General features: G+C 41.4%; 2 protein-coding genes across 3 annotated transcripts in view; both read right to left on the bottom strand.

Annotated features, from left to right (window-relative positions):
• RNF167 (ring finger protein 167) overlaps positions 1-19,015 on the bottom strand; it is a 147,139-nt gene that overhangs the window by 74,966 nt on the left and 53,158 nt on the right. The gene's annotated exons all lie outside the window — the stretch shown is intronic.
• NFAM1 (NFAT activating protein with ITAM motif 1) overlaps positions 1-19,015 on the bottom strand; it is an 89,314-nt gene that overhangs the window by 33,194 nt on the left and 37,105 nt on the right. For both annotated transcript variants that reach the window (XM_075206294.1, XM_075206293.1), the window contains exon 2: positions 1,617-1,892. In XM_075206294.1, coding sequence (XP_075062395.1) covers positions 1,617-1,671 — 55 coding nt within the window. In that variant the 5' untranslated portion in view covers positions 1,672-1,892. The remainder of the gene's footprint in view (positions 1-1,616; positions 1,893-19,015) is intronic.

A 19,015-nucleotide genomic window follows, 5' to 3' on the forward strand; every position in this document is an offset into this window, starting at 1 on the left:
GACACTACTACACCATGACATGTATACACACACAGCCCAGTACAGACACTACTACACCATGCCATGTATACACACACACAGCCCAGTACAGACACTACTACACCATGACATGTATACACACACAGCCCAGTACAGACACTACTACACCATGACATGTATACACACACACAGCCCAGTACAGACACTACTACACCATGCCATGTATACACACACACAGCCCAGTACAGACACTACTACACCATGACATGTATACACACACAGCCCAGTACAGACACTACTACACCATGCCATGTATACACATACAGCCCAGTACAGACACTACTACACCATGCCATGTATACACACACACAGCCCAGTACAGACACTACTACACCATGACATGTATACACACACACAGATCCCAGTACAGGCACTACTACACCATGACATGTATACACACACACAGCCCAGTACAGACACTACTACACCATGACATGTATACACACACACACACACAGATCCCAGTACAGACACTACTACACCATGACATGTATACACACACACAGCCCAGTACAGACACTACTACACCATGACATGTATACACACACACAGATCCCAGTACAGACACTACTACACCATGACATGTATACACACACACACACACACACACACACACAGCCCAGTACAAACACTACTACACCATGACATGTATACACACACACAGCCCAGTACAGACACTACTACACCATGACATGTATACACACACACAGCCCAGTACAGACACTACTACACCATGACATGTATACACACACAGCCCAGTACAGACACTACTACACCATGACATGTATACACACACACAGATCCCAGTACAGACACTACTACACCATGACATGTATACACACACACAGATCCCAATACAGGCACTACTACACCATGACATGTATACACACACACACAGCCCAGTACAGACACTACTACACCATGACATGTATACACACACACAGATCCCAGTACAGACACTACTACACCATGACATGTATACACACACACAGATCCCAGTACAGACACTACTACACCATGACATGTATACACACACACAGCCCAGTACAGACACTACTACACCATGACATGTATACACACACACAGCCCAGTACAGACACTACTACACCATGACATGTATACACACACAGCCCAGTACAGACACTACTACACCATGACATGTATACACACACAGCCCAGTACAGACACTACTACACCATGCCATGTATACACACACACAGCCCAGTACAGACACTACTACACCATGCCATGTATACACACACACAGCCCAGTACAGACACTACTACACCATGACATGTATACACACATAGCCCAGTACAGACACTGCTACACCATGCCATGTATACACATACAGCCCAGTACAGACACTACTACACCATGACATGTATACAAACACACAGCCCAGTACAGACACTACTACACCATGCCATGTATACACACACAGCCCAGTACAGACACTACTACACCATGACATGTATACACACAGCCCAGTATAGATACTACTACACCATACCATACACACACACACACAGCCCAGTACAGCCAGCTCTTCCCATGGGTGGCACCCAGTGTTTTACCTTGAGACAGCCATGGCCACACCATGATGATCAGGCTGTGCAGTAGGTGTGCCATCTCGCTGTGTCTCTGTGCTTTCTATTCACTGATCACTTCTCCTTTCTGTAAGGTCACACTCAGGAAGTGGAGGAGGGACGTCTCTGTGGTGTTGTAAGTGTCCTGTCACTTATAAATGGTCTTCAGTCCTCCTTGTCATCAGCCAGGACACCTACCACCCCCACGGTCAGTCAAGTGTCAGGGTGTCCACTCACATTGCACCTGGTTCTTCAGGACGGCTGCTGAACAAGTGGATAAGTGAATCATTTGGATGTAAAGCATTTCAGGGGCGCCTGCACAGTATATATATTATTTGATCTGATTCTGGCCACAGATATAGTGCAGCCAATATCAGGCATTTGGTCCTGTGTGTGTGGAGTATTAACACAATGTCCAATAATATTCCACACAATCCTGATTGGTGTGCAGATGTATCTGAGAAGCTTATCTGGGAAGAAGTACACAAAATACTCATCATCCCAATGGGACTTGCTTGCAGGGGGATCCTAGTGGGCAAAATGCAAACAATGGTGGCCACATGGAGAGGGGGCTGGTAATGTCAATCTGAAGATCTCGTTCAGTGCCCGCATCTCTGATCATACCGTGTGGGACGCAGAGACCCCCGGTGACGTCCAGCGTAGTGACCGTGGCTTGTTTAACATTGATGCGTTTTTATGAAATATGTGAAAAAATGTGATGGCATTTGTGACAGGATGGACCCCCTATGCCACCCTGTCTGTTGTTGCTGGGAACTGGCTGGGCTTACTTTGCCTCTCGTCATTACCAACACGCCACTCCTGCCGCCGTGGGAGGGGCCTGTTGCCACCACTGAACTCCTTTATGACGCTCAGAACCACGTTCCTTCTGGGTAACTGTCACTGCTAGTGTACTCCTGTACTTGGGCTGGTAACTCCGGACCTCTTACTATGGATCAGGATTGCTGTCGATGGATCCTCCCTGGCCTATCACACTGACCAGAGCTGCAGGTAGCAGGCAGAGCAGTGGTACTGGAGAGCTGGGTCCAACCCAGACGCGGGCTGGGAGAGGCGCGGCCGGGGGGCACACAGGCGGCCGCATCTCATGAAAAGGGATGCGGCTGTCATGTGATGCGGCCGCCTGTGCGCTGACGCGGCCGCATCTGATGCCTACCCCCCGGCCCTAATAGCGGCCTGACCGAGCGGCCCGGGGGGCCGATGCCCCCCTGCCCTCCGGGCCAACCCGCCACTGGTCCAACCTCAGAATCAGCCGGAGAACGGATTAGATTTAGGGTCTAATCGGCAGGTCACAGGATTACAGCAACATTGAAGAAGTTGTCAAGCAGGTCTTTGAAGCAGAGTGATGTTTTATTGCTCAAGTGTCCTGACAAGGACAGTCACACTGATTTAGGGTATCAGTAGTCAGGTCAGATGGATCATCGGAATGATACATTACATGCTCACACAGCTCATCTTTCATACAGTCCTGACCTGGCTATTTTTAGAATCAGGATTTAACCTCGTTTACCAAAACATTGATTTACATGCATTGCAAAGCCACTAATATTTATACTTAGCTATGAAATTCTTAAAAACCTTGCTGTGATTTCCTGGATCTTATTTCAGAGACACTAGCAAGTCAAAAGGTCTGACTGGCATGAATACTTCAGACAGTCGCCGAATACACATTTCCACAGAACAACAAATGGACCCACAACAAGCCACTTCCCCAAATCACAATACACCAAAGGCTTGGTAAACACAGGCTCATTGTATCAGATATATACATCAGAAATAGGCATATCCTATAGCAAGGTTAGACAAGAGACGAATTTCTTCCCTTGGTCTCAGAAATAACGATTTCCTATCTTACAATATCTCACAATATCAAAAAATAAGTGCAAATACAATTACTTAAATAAGTGCCCTGTGCTATTTGCTTTAAATACATTTTTGCCAAAAGTTATTTAATAGTGATCCAGTCACAACAATGATCTATAATCAAATATATCTAATAAAATAATAATAGTCATGTCTGACTTTTCAATGCAGAGAGTTTGTTCTTTCTATAACACAGAGACAATATACAGAGATCATTCTAGAGACCTGTATACCATACAGAGGGCATTCTAGTGTCTGATATACAATACAGAGAGCATTCTAGTGACCTGTATACCATACAGCGATCATTCTAGTGACTGTATACAATACAAAGGGCATTCTAGTGACTGATATACAATTCAGAGAGCATTCTAGTGACCTGTATACCATACAGAGAAAATTCTAGTGACCTGTATACCATACAGAAGGCATTCTAGTGTCTGATATACAATACAGAGATCACTCTAGTGACCTAGATAATTCTAGTTGTCACGTTTCAAAGTAAGCAAGTAACAGCTATGGAGAACAGGATGTGACAAAGAATATAGGTGTTTATTGACCAAAATGCAGATAAATAGTACAAACCAAATAATGCTGAAACTGCACAGGAATATCTGAGATGACTAGATACTGGTTGCAAGGAGTACTGCAGATAGAGGAGGAATGGTTAGATGAAGAGGGATCCGGAGTAGAGATATGAAGTCCAAGAGCACAGGAGAACCAGAAGACAAACCAAAGAGGAAGGTAATAAAACCACAATGACCAGCACAGTAGAAGTAGAGAGGCAGGTATAAATAGGGAACACCCAGGTGTAGGAGACAATAGTCCAACAAGTTAACCCCTAGTAGCAAGAAGGATAAAGCACAATAGCAGCACCTCTGGTGAGTTAGAAGTACTACCATAATATATACAATGAACACAAATATAAAGTACAATTCAAAGATCATTCTAGTGCAGGGGTGGGCAAACCAGTCCTCAAGGGCCATAAACAGTTCATGTTTTTAGGATTTCTTTAATCATGCACAGCTGAGTTAATCTATTTGGCTGGGTCAGTAATTATCCCAGCTGTTTCTACAGACAGAAATCCTAAAAACATGAACTGTTTATGGCCCTTGAGGACTGGTTTGCCCACCCCTGTTCTAGTGACTGATATACAATATGGTGAGCATTCTAGTGACGTATATACAATACAGTCAGCATTCTACTCACCTATATACAGGGCCATCTTTTCCATTGGGCATGATGGGCAGGTGCCCGGGGGCCCCACGGGCAAGGGGGCCCCATAGGCAAGGCTCTTAGTAAGAATAAATAATCCTGCAAAAAAAAAATCCTGCAAAAGAAAAACTTCAAGGGTCACTGAGCGAGTACATTTAAAAAAAGCAGTGCATCGGGGCCCTTTTATATATATATATATATATATATATATATATATATTAAATATAGAGACGGTGCGCACAAAAGTTAAAAGTTCAGTATTTGGTAGTGTAAATTCTTAATCGTTGTATAAGTCCACGATACTTTGAACACCAGCAGACCGTACTCTGCGCGTCATTCCCTTCAAACACCCGATCTCCACGGGGAAACAGCAACACACCTATAACATCAAAAAGACAGGGGCGCTTCCATGGTGTAAAATCCAAGTAAAATGTTTATTCCCAAAACATAAAAATTACACGTACCAGAACTGAGAAGTTTTCAGGCATAAATCAGTATTAAAGCATCCAAGTGGGGATATCAATTCAGTGTGATCCTCACAGATATTCCACCATCACCTCTACGCGTTTCATCCTTGAGGACTTCGTCAGGAGGTGTGGCTCTCTAAACAAGGTTTGGCTATTTATAAGTATTTACTAATTGATTCACAGGTGGAAAATCTCTGCTCAGGTGGAACATCTATGCTCACATAACGGAGCAGCAAGCACATATTAAACAGTGTCAGTATAATTTTTGTAATCATTGCAAACGTTATAAACATCCAATTAAAACATATAATATGCGTACAAAGTTATACAAAGGTGTAAAGTTAGAACATACAATATGTACAGATTTATACAGAGTAATAAGATTATAAAAATGGTGTGATCTCACATCCTTCATTAAGGCCCAGCGGGACAAAAGTATTCAAAGTATATATCCAGAAAGTCTCTCTCTGAGCTAGCTTCAATAAGCGATCACCTCCTCTTTTATTCATTTCTACATGTTCGATCGCTTTGAAACGGAGAGACTCTGGATTAGCATTATGACAAGCAGTAAAGTGTTTGGGAACACTATGGTTATCGACTTTATGCAAAATATTTCGTAGGTGTTCAAACACACGTATTTTAACTGATCTCTTAGTCTTTCCCACATATCTCTTTCCACACCCACATTCCAACAAATATATTACATAAGTAGTATTACAATTCATGCAGGATTTGATAGTTCTTTCTTTCTTATTGTTCGAATCAAAGAAGTTTTTATGATCTTTGTGGACATACTTACAAGCTTTACAATGTCCACATGCAAAAAAGCCCTTTGTTGGAACTAACCAACTATTATTTTTAATAATGGGTTCATTCAAATAAGAAGGAGCCAAAAAAGATTTTAAGATCCTAGGTTTTTTGAAAATAATCCGTGGTTTAACTGGTAAAACACTCATAAGAGACGGATCCAGTTTTAGAACCGGCCAATGTTTTTCTAAAATTCTCTTAATCTGCTGGTTTGCTATATTGAATGTAGTAACAAATGCACAGTCAAATCTATCAGAATTAAACGGTTGTTTTTTCTTATCCTTATACACCAATAATTTAGTCCTATCACATTGTCTGGCTTTATTTAGACTATCCACTAAAATGTTTTCTGGATACCCGCGTTCACGGAATCTATCTATTAAAACCGCAGCTTGTGTTTCAAAAGTATTTAGATCTTCACAATTGCGTCTGATCCTCAATAGTTGTGAAACAGGTATATTATCTTTCCACTGCTTTAAATGACAGCTCTTATAATCAATATAGCTATTGCTATCAACCTTTTTAATAAAAGTATATGTATCGATATTAGATCTCTCTTCAAACAACTGTGTATCCAACACCAAATCTAAAAATTCTATTTTGACTTTGTTAACAATGTATGTAAATTGTAATTCATAATCATTCACGTTGATCTCTTCAATAAATGATTGGAAGTCTGTTTCAGATCCTCTCCAAATAACCAGAATATCGTCTATATAGCGCTTAAATAAGACAATATTCTCCATATAAGTACTATTTGCATAAATCACATGATTCTCCCAATAGCCCATATATATATTGGCATAACTGGGTGCACAAGGACTGCCCATCGCAGTCCCTCGCACCTGATGGTAAAATTGGTTCAAGAAAATGAAAAAATTATGTTCCAATATATATTTGGTGCATTCTACAATAAAATCACATTGTGTAGCATTCAATTTACTATCATTATTAAGACATTCTTTAACTGCTTGTAACCCTTTCACATGTGGGATTGCAGTGTACAATGATTGTACATCTATAGTACACCAGAAATAATTGGTTTGCCATTCCACATTTTTAACAATTTGTAATATTTGAGTAGAATCCTTAATATAGGACTCTAGATTTGGTACATAGTTCTTTAAATGAAAATCTACAAATTCGGATAGATGTGCTGTCAAGGATTCAATACCCGAGACGATAGGACGTCCTGGGGGTTTTATTAGTCGTTTATGTATTTTGGGTAAGTGATAAATTGTAGCAATTCTAGGGAGTCTATTCAGTATGTAGTCAAATTCACTTTTGTTAATACAATGATCATTTAGTCCCTCAAGGAGAAGTTCTTCTAGTTCTTGCAAAAATACATTGGTAGGATCTGTTGTTAACTTTTTATAAAAATTTTCATCATTTACCAATCTTAATGTTTCTTCAATATAGTCTTTTTTATTTAAAATTACCAGTCCACCCCCTTTATCCGCTGGTTTAATTATTAGTTCTTCATCTTTAATAAGTGATTCTAGAGCTATTTTTTCATTTTTTGTTAAATTAGATTTGACTTTTAATCTCGTGTTGGCTACCACATCAAGGTCTTTTTTAACTAATTCTCCAAACATATCAATATATGTCCCTCTGGATTCTATTGGATAGAAACTGGATTGTTTCTTTAAACCCGTATTGGGTAGTAAATTATTCTCTATCAAAGATTCCTTATCACCTACCATTCTATCTCTCTTCAAAAAATGTCTCTTCAGAGTTAGCTTACGGATATATTTATTTATATCAATAAACAAATCAAACCCATTGGGAAAACTAGTAGGAGCAAATGATAAACCTTTAGATAAAAGTTTCAATTCATCTTCTGAAAGAGATTTATCTGACAAATTAAAAATTCCTTGTATAGGAGTATCACTAATTACTTCCTTCTGTGATCTCTTTTTGGCTCTCTTTCCTCTGTGTCTTGTCTGTATCGTTTTCGTGGTGAACGACCCATATTCTCTAAAATGGGACTTTTTAAGTCCATTCGTCTGTTCCGCTGTCCTAAAAAAGCAGAAGAGGTAGTGGGTGGAGTATTATCTTTTAGCTCAAATTCAGTATTGGCTTCATCTAATACTTCAAATCTATTGGAAACATCAATTTTGAATTTATTACCATCAGATTTTTGATTTTGTCTGGAATCAGGTACTTTTTTATAAGGAACAGTATTCCAATTTTCTCTCTGATCATATCTACTTCCCTGTGGTACCTTTCTCCTCTGTATATTGCCAAAACGAGGATAATCTCCATTTTTCTTATCAATAAACGTATTCCCCAATTGTCCAATTCTACTCCAACTCCGTACTTTGTTATTTTGGTAATCGCTCTTATCTCTCAGAAATTTTTTCTTTTTAGACTCTATAACTTCATTTTCAATTTTATTAACTTTAACATCTATCTCTTTCTTGAATTTATCTACTTCTAATGGAATATTGAAAGACTGTAATTTATTCTCCACTTCTTTAAGTTCCACATTGATATTTTCTAAAATCTTCTTTTTTTCTGATATTATTAATTTCATTAATCCAAACGAACACTCATCTAACAATTGATACCATTCTCCCAGAAATTCATCATTCGACTGTCCGAATGTGGGCATTTTAAATAATCTTAAACCACGGGGAATCCTCTTAACTTTAAGATAATTTTCCAGCCCTGTGATTTCCCACCAGGCTTTGGTTTCTTTGACTAATAGATGTTCAATATGTGCAAACAATTCTTTAGACACTCCTCTTTGGGACTGAGGACTTGAAGCAGCTGAACAAGCTGATCCCTCATCAAACACATTAATACATTGCTCCAAACGTTTGGTATTTAAACCTGATGTTCTAAAAAACATATCCATATTGAAAAGCCGGCAGCTACCGTAATTAGAGAAAGTCAACAATTAAATATAGAGACGGTGCGCACAAAAGTTAAAAGTTCAGTATTTGGTAGTGTAAATTCTTAATCGTTGTATAAGTCCACGATACTTTGAACACCAGCAGACCGTACTCTGCGCGTCATTCCCTTCAAACACCCGATCTCCACGGGGAAACAGCAACACACCTATAACATCAAAAAGACAGGGGCGCTTCCATGGTGTAAAATCCAAGTAAAATGTTTATTCCCAAAACATAAAAATTACACGTACCAGAACTGAGAAGTTTTCAGGCATAAATCAGTATTAAAGCATCCAAGTGGGGATATCAATTCAGTGTGATCCTCACAGATATTCCACCATCACCTCTACGCGTTTCATCCTTGAGGACTTCGTCAGGAGGTGTGGCTCTCTAAACAAGGTTTGGCTATTTATAAGTATTTACTAATTGATTCACAGGTGGAAAATCTCTGCTCAGGTGGAACATCTATGCTCACATAACGGAGCAGCAAGCACATATTAAACAGTGTCAGTATAATTTTTGTAATCATTGCAAACGTTATAAACATCCAATTAAAACATATAATATGCGTACAAAGTTATACAAAGGTGTAAAGTTAGAACATACAATATGTACAGATTTATACAGAGTAATAAGATTATAAAAATGGTGTGATCTCACATCCTTCATTAAGGCCCAGCGGGACAAAAGTATTCAAAGTATATATCCAGAAAGTCTCTCTCTGAGCTAGCTTCAATAAGCGATCACCTCCTCTTTTATTCATTTCTACATGTTCGATCGCTTTGAAACGGAGAGACTCTGGATTAGCATTATGACAAGCAGTAAAGTGTTTGGGAACACTATGGTTATCGACTTTATGCAAAATATTTCGTAGGTGTTCAAACACACGTATTTTAACTGATCTCTTAGTCTTTCCCACATATCTCTTTCCACACCCACATTCCAACAAATATATTACATAAGTAGTATTACAATTCATGCAGGATTTGATAGTTCTTTCTTTCTTATTGTTCGAATCAAAGAAGTTTTTATGATCTTTGTGGACATACTTACAAGCTTTACAATGTCCACATGCAAAAAAGCCCTTTGTTGGAACTAACCAACTATTATTTTTAATAATGGGTTCATTCAAATAAGAAGGAGCCAAAAAAGATTTTAAGATCCTAGGTTTTTTGAAAATAATCCGTGGTTTAACTGGTAAAACACTCATAAGAGACGGATCCAGTTTTAGAACCGGCCAATGTTTTTCTAAAATTCTCTTAATCTGCTGGTTTGCTATATTGAATGTAGTAACAAATGCACAGTCAAATCTATCAGAATTAAACGGTTGTTTTTTCTTATCCTTATACACCAATAATTTAGTCCTATCACATTGTCTGGCTTTATTTAGACTATCCACTAAAATGTTTTCTGGATACCCGCATTCACGGAATCTATCTATTAAAACCGCAGCTTGTGTTTCAAAAGTATTTAGATCTTCACAATTGCGTCTGATCCTCAATAGTTGTGAAACAGGTATATTATCTTTCCACTGCTTTAAATGACAGCTCTTATAATCAATATAGCTATTGCTATCAACCTTTTTAATAAAAGTATATGTATCGATATTAGATCTCTCTTCAAACAACTGTGTATCCAACACCAAATCTAAAAATTCTATTTTGACTTTGTTAACAATGTATGCCTTTTTGATGTTATATATATATATATATATATATTTATATATAGGGTCCCTGATGCACTGCTTTGCCCTGGGGGCCCGTAATGTTGTTAAGATGGCCCTGCCTATATACAATACAGAGATCATTCTAGTGACCCATATATAATACAGTGAGCATTCTAGTTAACTATATACAATATAGTGAGAATTCTAGTGACCTCCATACATTATAGAGTATATTCCAGCGACCCCAAAAAAATGCAAAGAGCATGTTAACGAATGTATATATGTTTGGTGAAACGAGGTCTTAATATCACCCTAACCAGCCTGTGAAAATGTGAATTATAGCATGTACTTTTTATAGCCCTTGCTTTTGTTCCCAACTCAACAGAATACCACCGCTGTGTCTAATTACATATGGATAAGGGGACATTGTAGCTCATTGTAAATATGTATATTGTGTATTGTATATTAATGACGTGGCTGTGAGGCTGTTATTCATTGTCCTTAAAATGAAGCCAGGTGGGTTATGGGTAGGTATCAGGTTGCAGGATACAGGTGAGGGGGAAGGCCAATTAGTATCCATTGTTTTCAACATGACTAGTTCAGCATTTTGTCTAGAGCCCAGCAGGGGACCTTCTGTGGAAGTACAGCTCATCTCCACTCCCCTCCAACCCCTGATACAGCACCCACTATTGGTTAAGAAGAATAGACCCAGGGGTTTGCCCAGGGAGGGGAAAACACTGTGGACATGAGACCCTAGATATAAGGAGCCACTCCAGTGGGGGAGGAGATATTCATTCTGGGACTGGAAACTGCAGGGTGGCTGGTTTTTAGAGTTGCCGTTCTCTACCAGTGTAATAAATCGTCAGATCCACGTGTCGTCAAGTCCGGATAGCCAGATGACTGTAACTCCTTAAGCTAGTGGGATAAGGGACAGATAATGTGGTAAACCTGCCTGGCATTTATTTACTGTGTGTATATAATAATCTAGAGATTGTTTTTATTACAATAAATGTATTGCTTTATTTTCTAACTGCATTTGCCTGAATGACTGAGAACCCTAGAAGGTACTGGGTAGACTTCCCTGGCATAGGAAGGCACTCGTGGGTGGCCAGCCAGCGTGAAGTGGGTAGCATTTAGCCAAATAGACCTGGTATCTTCACATTTTTTGTGGCAAGCAGTGGGGTCACTCAGTCCCAGGTTCTCTCTGGGTAGAGCTGCAGGGGAACTGTATTGTGATACATTCCAGGGCTCTGCAAAGCAGTTAGCACTAGAAACCAGTTACCACATTATCCTGAACTTACTCCTAAAGGCTTTGAGGTAGAAAGTGTCACAAAAAAGCGTTGTGGGCTTTAGGCGAGGGAAGATGCCGCCTAAGTGCCGATTTGATAAGGGGAGGAGCACCCCGCTAGAGGAGAGCGGAAGATGGAACCGTGCCTCAAAGAGGGGAAATCACAGTGAGGTGATCCCTGGAAGTAAAATGAGTGTGAGCTCTGGGAACAAGAGAGTAGATCACAGCCCAGTGTTGAAAAGTCCCCAAAGGAAGGGATGAAGCCGTCCAGTACACCCAGGATAAAGGTGTACTGGGATGAAGGACTGTGGGAGTGTCTGCAGGATGAGGATATGGTAGTGTTGCACCACCCCACCACAATGCAGCACATTTTGGATTATTGGCATGAGGAGTGCCCAAAGATTATTATGTAGGAAGGAGCCAGTCTACAGGAGAAATTGGAGAACCTGTTGGATGTGTTCCTAATGTTGAAAGAGGAAGCGAGTGCCTGGAATTGTCAGGATGAACCAGACTGGGATGATTTTACACATGATGTTATTTGTACTATGCAGAATCTGGCCAAGGGAAACCCAGTTACAACAATAATCAATAGTACAAACATGACGGAAATGGACTATTACAGCACAGGGACATGTCTGATGAATCCCCTGCAAATGTACTAATAGAATATGTCCCATTAGCAGATTCTACAGATCCACTAGAGACAATGGAGTATAGAGGAGCTGATAGTGGAATGCCAGATCCGGGGTGTACCTTACCTGTACTGCACGCACAAGGATATCCTCAAATGTCTTTTGAGGATCCCAGGAGAATCAATGCCTATAGGGAATGGATGCTCACTTTAGGTTCCCACATACTTTTCTGGGAACAAATGCAATGTCTGCAACAGAGTTTTGAAGAAGCAGAGGACGAGGTACAGAGACAAGGACTTACTGACACTGAAATGTGTTATCGAATAAATACTGAAAAATGTCAATTACAATATTGTGACTGGATCACTGATAAATAACTTCTGGTATAAATTTATTTAAAGGAAATAGCACAGGGTGCTTATTTATATAATTGCACATGCACTTACTTTTGATATTATGTATATTTTGAGATAGGAAATCGTTATTTCTGAGACCAGTGTAGAAAATTTGTTTTTCTGTTTTAACCTTTCTAAAGCAAATGCCTTATTTCTGATATATATATATATATATATATATATATATATATATATATATATATATATATATATATATATCTGATACAATGAGCCTTTGTTTACAAAGTCTTTTATGTATTTGGATGTGTTTTGTATTAAAGTGTCATTGTTTGGGGTTTGTAAGGTTGCTAGTGGAAACCTCCAATTAGGCATGGGGAGGGAGTCTGATAGCAGGAAATACTTGCTCTGACCAAAGGCCCAGCAGGAGGTCATTACTGTGAGGCCTTTTGTCAGAGTGTTCAAACCTTTCTGAACATTGTAAACAGCATGTGATGCAGGACATCACAGTGTCTCTAGAATTTCATAGATAAGTGTAAATATTGTTGGCTTTGCAATGCATGTAAATCCATGTTTGTGTAAACACATTACATAATGAGTCTAGAAATAGCCTGTGTCTTAAAGGCACTGGCTTGTATTGAAAACTTATTCTTCTGATTTCATCTGACTTGAGTGAGCACTGGTACCTTTAACCAGTGTGAGAGCAAATAAACATCTTCCTTCAAAGATCTACTTGGAAACATCTTTAATATTGCTGTATTCCTGTGACCTACAAATAAGACCCAGAATCTAATCCGTTCCCGGCTGTCCTGAGGTTTGGACCCAATTTTTCCTGTACCACCGCTCTGCCTACTACCCTGCTGCCCTGATCAGTGTGATAGGCCGGGGGGGATCCATCCACAGCATCCCTAATCCAAGAGGTCAGGAGTACCAACCCAGGTACACCAGCAACGAGGTACACTAGCAGCGTCAGCTACCCAGAAGAAACCCGGTTCTGGATGCCAGTATAGGAGTCCAGTGGTGGCAGCATTGTAAGCCCTTCCTACTGTGGCAAGAGGGCGCATTTGGGATAACGAAAGGGAACAGTGGCAAAGTAAGTCCACCCAATTCCCAGCAACAACAGACAGAGTGGCATAGGCGGTCCATCCTGTAACAAATATCTTTTGTCACATTCTAAAGAAAGGACTGCTCAGTCGTTAATCAGGAGGAGGTCCATCCCAGTGAATTATACACAGTTGCCCAAGCTACTATCTTGGGAGAGACTGGAGAATAACTGTCTGGTGAGGATGTTGCACCTCTGACTACTCAGAAAGGATTAGGAGAAATCCTCCCACTTGGTGACTTGGATGGAAAAGAGCTACCAAGTAAGTACCATGTAGTAGCATCTTCTGATAATTTGCCAGTGTTATAGGCACCCGAGAATGTGTCTGAGTTAGAACAGAATTACAGAAAAGACCAGTTATCCATCCCTGTTGTGCCTGAAAATGTTTATCTAATGAAGTAACACAGGATACCGCATGTGTGCTCTCCGGTGCAAGTGATGTCCAGCTGTACCCAATGGTGACAGAAGAGAATCATAAACTTGCTCAACATATGATCTCAGCAGAAATCATGATTACAGACTGTAAGACAGAATTAATGGGAGAGGATAAAGGAATTGTCTTGTCAGGGACCACTACCATGGGACACTGGGAAAACTACTCCTACACCTTTCCCTATGCAGAATTGGCAGATGAGGAGATGTTGACTGAGAGGTGTCTGAGAGGGCTCCAGCACAGCAAGATTCACCAGCCCCACAAACTTTGAAGCATCGCACTCCAGCTCCATATCTGGGAACCCATGACCCCATACCAGAGGCATTCACTGGACCATCCACTCTGGTTTGCTACCAATGAGGCTTCACACTACCCGATGCGCCAGAGGCGAGGTAAGTAGTGCAACTGTTGGATGTGGTAGCGGGGGAGGGGAGATGCACTCCAACATACATTCAGGGGCACCTACAAGTGGTTTAGGAGGGGGACAGAGAGGTCCCCAGCAACAAAGAATGTAGCCCCCATGTTTGCCTGCCACTGGGCAGTTGTCCCTTGAGTGTTTGGGGAGGGGGGTTTGAATCTTTGCCAGAAACAACCGGACAAGGAGCCCCAAAGTTTTTCAGCCCTATTGCAGTTTTAACTCCAATATGTGGGGGAGGGGAGCATGGTCTCCAGAAACAGAGGACATTTAACTCCATGTAAAGCCCCCTTTGGTGGCCATCCAGCGTGAAGTGGGAAGCATTGGGCCAGATAAACCCGGTATCTTCACAATATACATATATATATATATATATATATATATATATATATATACAGTGAGCATTCACGTGAACACTTGAGGACTTGAGGATTGGGTGGGGTCCAGTTCCAGGATACAGGAGAGGGGGCTGTAGCTGCACTCATGCTCCCATTCCTTTCTCTACAGGAATCCTGATCATCTGAGAGCTAGTTCTGGCTGAAGAAGCTCATAAGAGGTTAATAATAGGAGTGTCATTTAATCATCTTGGCCTTACCCCTTAATTAATCCGAGTATGTCCCCATTGTCTAAGGCCAACCCTGACCGAGTCCTTGGAGTATGGGAAAACTCCAGGGCATAGAGAAAAAGAGAGAGACACAGGGGAGGTTGGGTCTTTTTGTTTTGATCCTGGGAAGAACTCCACCTTTGAAGTCTAGCTTTCTGCTGGACTAAGCATCCTGCTGGTACATCTGCAGGTCACAAGAACTCCATCGGTCTTGTTACATGGGCCTGTTCTACCACGCTGGAAGAGGAGAGATCTTCAGACCAAGCAGCCAGGATTCAACAAGTCAGGACATCAAGTTGACTGTAACTCATTAAGCTAGTGGGGTAAGGGACAGAGAATGTGGTAAACCTGCCTGGCATATAGTATTCTAGTGTTGTTTTTATTACAATAAATGTACTGTTGTACTTTTCCATCTGCATTTGCCTGAGTGACTATAAGAAACCTAGAAGGTACTGGGTAGGCTTCCCTGGCATAGGAAGGCACCCCTGGGTGGCCAGGCAGCGTGAATTGTTTATAATTGGGCCAGATTAACCTGGTATCTTCACAGCCTTATTAGATAGACCCCAGATTTCTGGTGGCAACCCAATTGAATGACCCTTCCTACAGTCCAACGTTTCCATTCGAAGCATTGGAGAATATGTTTTGGAGAGTCTGGATAGTCCTATGGGGGTGCCCTACTGGTGAGTCCTACTGGTGAGTCTTACTGGGATATCCTACTGGTGAGTACTAGTGGGATATCCTATTGGCGAGTCCTACAGAGGATGTCCTACTGGTGAGTACTACAGAGGATGTCCTACTGGTGAGTACTACTGGTGAGTCCTACTGGGATATCCTACTGTTGAGTCCTACAGAAGAATTCCTACTGGTGAGTCCTACAGAGGATGCCCTACTGGTGAGTCTTACTGGTGAGTCCTACTGGGATATCCTACTGATGAGTCCTACAGAAGATGTCCTACTGGGGAGAACTACAGAGGATGTCCTACTAGTGAGTCCTACAGAGGATGTCCTACTGGTGAGTCCAATACCTCCTCTATGCTCACACAACCCTCTGAGGACAACAGAGGGTTGTGTGGGCATAGAGGAGGGATGTCTTCCTCCCACACTCCAAAAATTTACCAGTAGGTTAATTGCCAGCTGACAAATTTAACCCTAGTCTTTGTGTGTGTGTTAGGGAATTTAAACTGTAAGCTCCAATTGGTCAGTGAATGACAAGGATTCTATGTACACAGGGCCGGTGTCACCATTAGGCAGCTCCCTAGGGCACCGGGCTCTGGGGGCGAGTTGGCACTGTGGCCAGGTGCCCACACTAACAATGTCTGAATGAGACATAGTTATAGGTCCAGGAGGGAAAGAAAAAGGAAGAACCGGAGATGTAGACAAGAAGATGAAAGAGGAAGAGATTACAGGTAATTACATTAATAAATAGAAAACAGAGGGTGAGGGGGCTACAGAAAATGTGGGGAGAGCGGGCTACAGAAAATGGGGGTAAAGGGAGCTGGAGAAAACATAGAGGAGGTTGGCTGGAGAAAATGGGGGAGAGGTGTCTAAAGAAATGGGGGGGGGGGCTGGAGAAAACGTGGAGTGGGGTGGCGGGAGATAAACGTGAAGGGGGTGGCGGGAGAAAATGGGGGGGGGGGGAGCTGGAGGGTTATGTACAGAAATTCTCAGGAGTTACTATGACCGGATCACTTATAAATATTTGAGGGTGGATAACGCGTAGAAATAACTTATTGTAGATATGTATTTTAATTAGGAGTGCAGGGCACCTCTGTATATCATTGCAAATGTACTTATGTTTTTATATTGGTATGTGTGGAAATATATTGACTTCTGAGACAGTATGTCTTGATTGGCTTTTGCAACTGTCTGGAGACAGGTAATCTCATGTTAAGTAGACTTTCATCCTTGTGTGACCAAAACGTCTGTTGAGCCTGAAAGACAGGAGCAGATCATTATACTTGCTGGTAGACTCCCTATGCAAGTGATCACAGATAAATGTGAATTTTGCAAGTTAAATTGCGTTCCAAGCAAGATTATAGAAATGTTATATCCTGATGGTAAACATTCAATAGAAAACCTCAGACGTAGTGGTGTGTTAATCCACTCCAGGATGATTTCTGTGCAGACTGCATCAAGCACCTGGATTGGTTAACGGGGCAGGAGGCCGGATTACCCCCTGCCAGGGTATCTGTGTAAATTTGTATAAAAAGTGTACTGTTTGACCATGTAGTGTATCATTCCATCTGTAACTCTTGAAAGATCGCTTGTACCACAAACTGGTGTATGTAACTGTCCTTACTAGGACACTTGAGCTAATAAAACATCACTGCTTCAAGATCCTGCTTTAACGACAACTTACCTTCTGTAATTCCTGTGACCTACAGATTAGACCAAATCTAATCCGATATCTGGCTGTTCTGAGGTGGGAATCCTACATCCAGTAGCAGTGCTCTGCCTGCTACCCTGCAGATCTGGCCAGTGTGATAGACCATGGGGATCTATCCACAGCAACCCTGATCTAAAGGAAGAGGTCAGGGGTACTAGTCCAGGTGCCCAGCGAGGGGGTAAACTAGTAGCAAAAGTTACCCAGACAGAACCGGTTCTAGGTGCCAGCGAAGGAGCCTAGCAGGCTTCTCCTACTGTGGTTATTGGGACGCAATTTGGGATAAAGAAAAGGAGACGGTGGCAAGGCAAGCCATCAACACATGGACAGGGTGGCATACGAGTTCCATCCTGTTACAGCTACATACTATTAATTTAAATAAACTTCAGATTTGAGCAACCATTTATTTTTTAGTATTTGCACGCTATTTGACTCTCTCCCCTGTTGTAGTACAAATAATATTACATCTGCAAAATACATTAACACATAAACAAATGTAATCTAAATGACATTTCTGGGAATTGGACCAATATTGCAGCGTGTGTTCCATCGCCCAATAATCTAATGAAAATTGATCAGATCACATGTTGGTAAGTGTGGTAAGAAGATAATAACTATCGGCCTGTGTGAGCAGTCACCTTCTGATTTCACTAACAGGCCTCAGTGACAATAGAAGATATCTGTCGGCTCAGCCCATGCACTGTGGCTAAGTAGTTAGCACTTCTGCCTCACAGCACTGGGGTCATGAGTTAAATTCCCGACCATGGCCTTATCTGTGTGGCGTTTGTATGTTCTCCCCGGGTTTGCGTGCGTTTCCTCCGGGTGCTCCGGTTTCCTCCCACACTCCAAAAAACATACTAGTAGGTTAATTGGCTGCTATCAAAAATTGACCCTAGTCTCGCTCTCTCTCTCTGTCTGTGTGTGTATGTTAGGGAATTTCGACTGTAAGCTCCTATGGGACAGGGACTGATGTGAGTGAGTTCTCTGTACAGCGCTGCGGAATCAGTGGCGCTATATAAATAAAATGGTGATGATGATGATATATACAACATTATACTGTCTATTTATTAACATCTTGTGGGCAAGCTGGCATGTGAGAAAAAAGCTGTTTGGCAACAGGGGGCATGTTTGAGAAAAGCTGGTGGGCAGGGGGGGCATGTTTGAGAGAAGCTGGTGGACAGGGGGGCATGTTTGAGAAAAGCTGGTAAAGGTGAGCGCTACCATCAGTCCATTGTTATGCCAACAGT

This window comes from Mixophyes fleayi, chromosome 4 (assembly GCF_038048845.1).
Source record: "Mixophyes fleayi isolate aMixFle1 chromosome 4, aMixFle1.hap1, whole genome shotgun sequence".
In the NCBI taxonomy this organism is placed as follows: Eukaryota; Metazoa; Chordata; class Amphibia; order Anura; family Limnodynastidae; genus Mixophyes; species Mixophyes fleayi.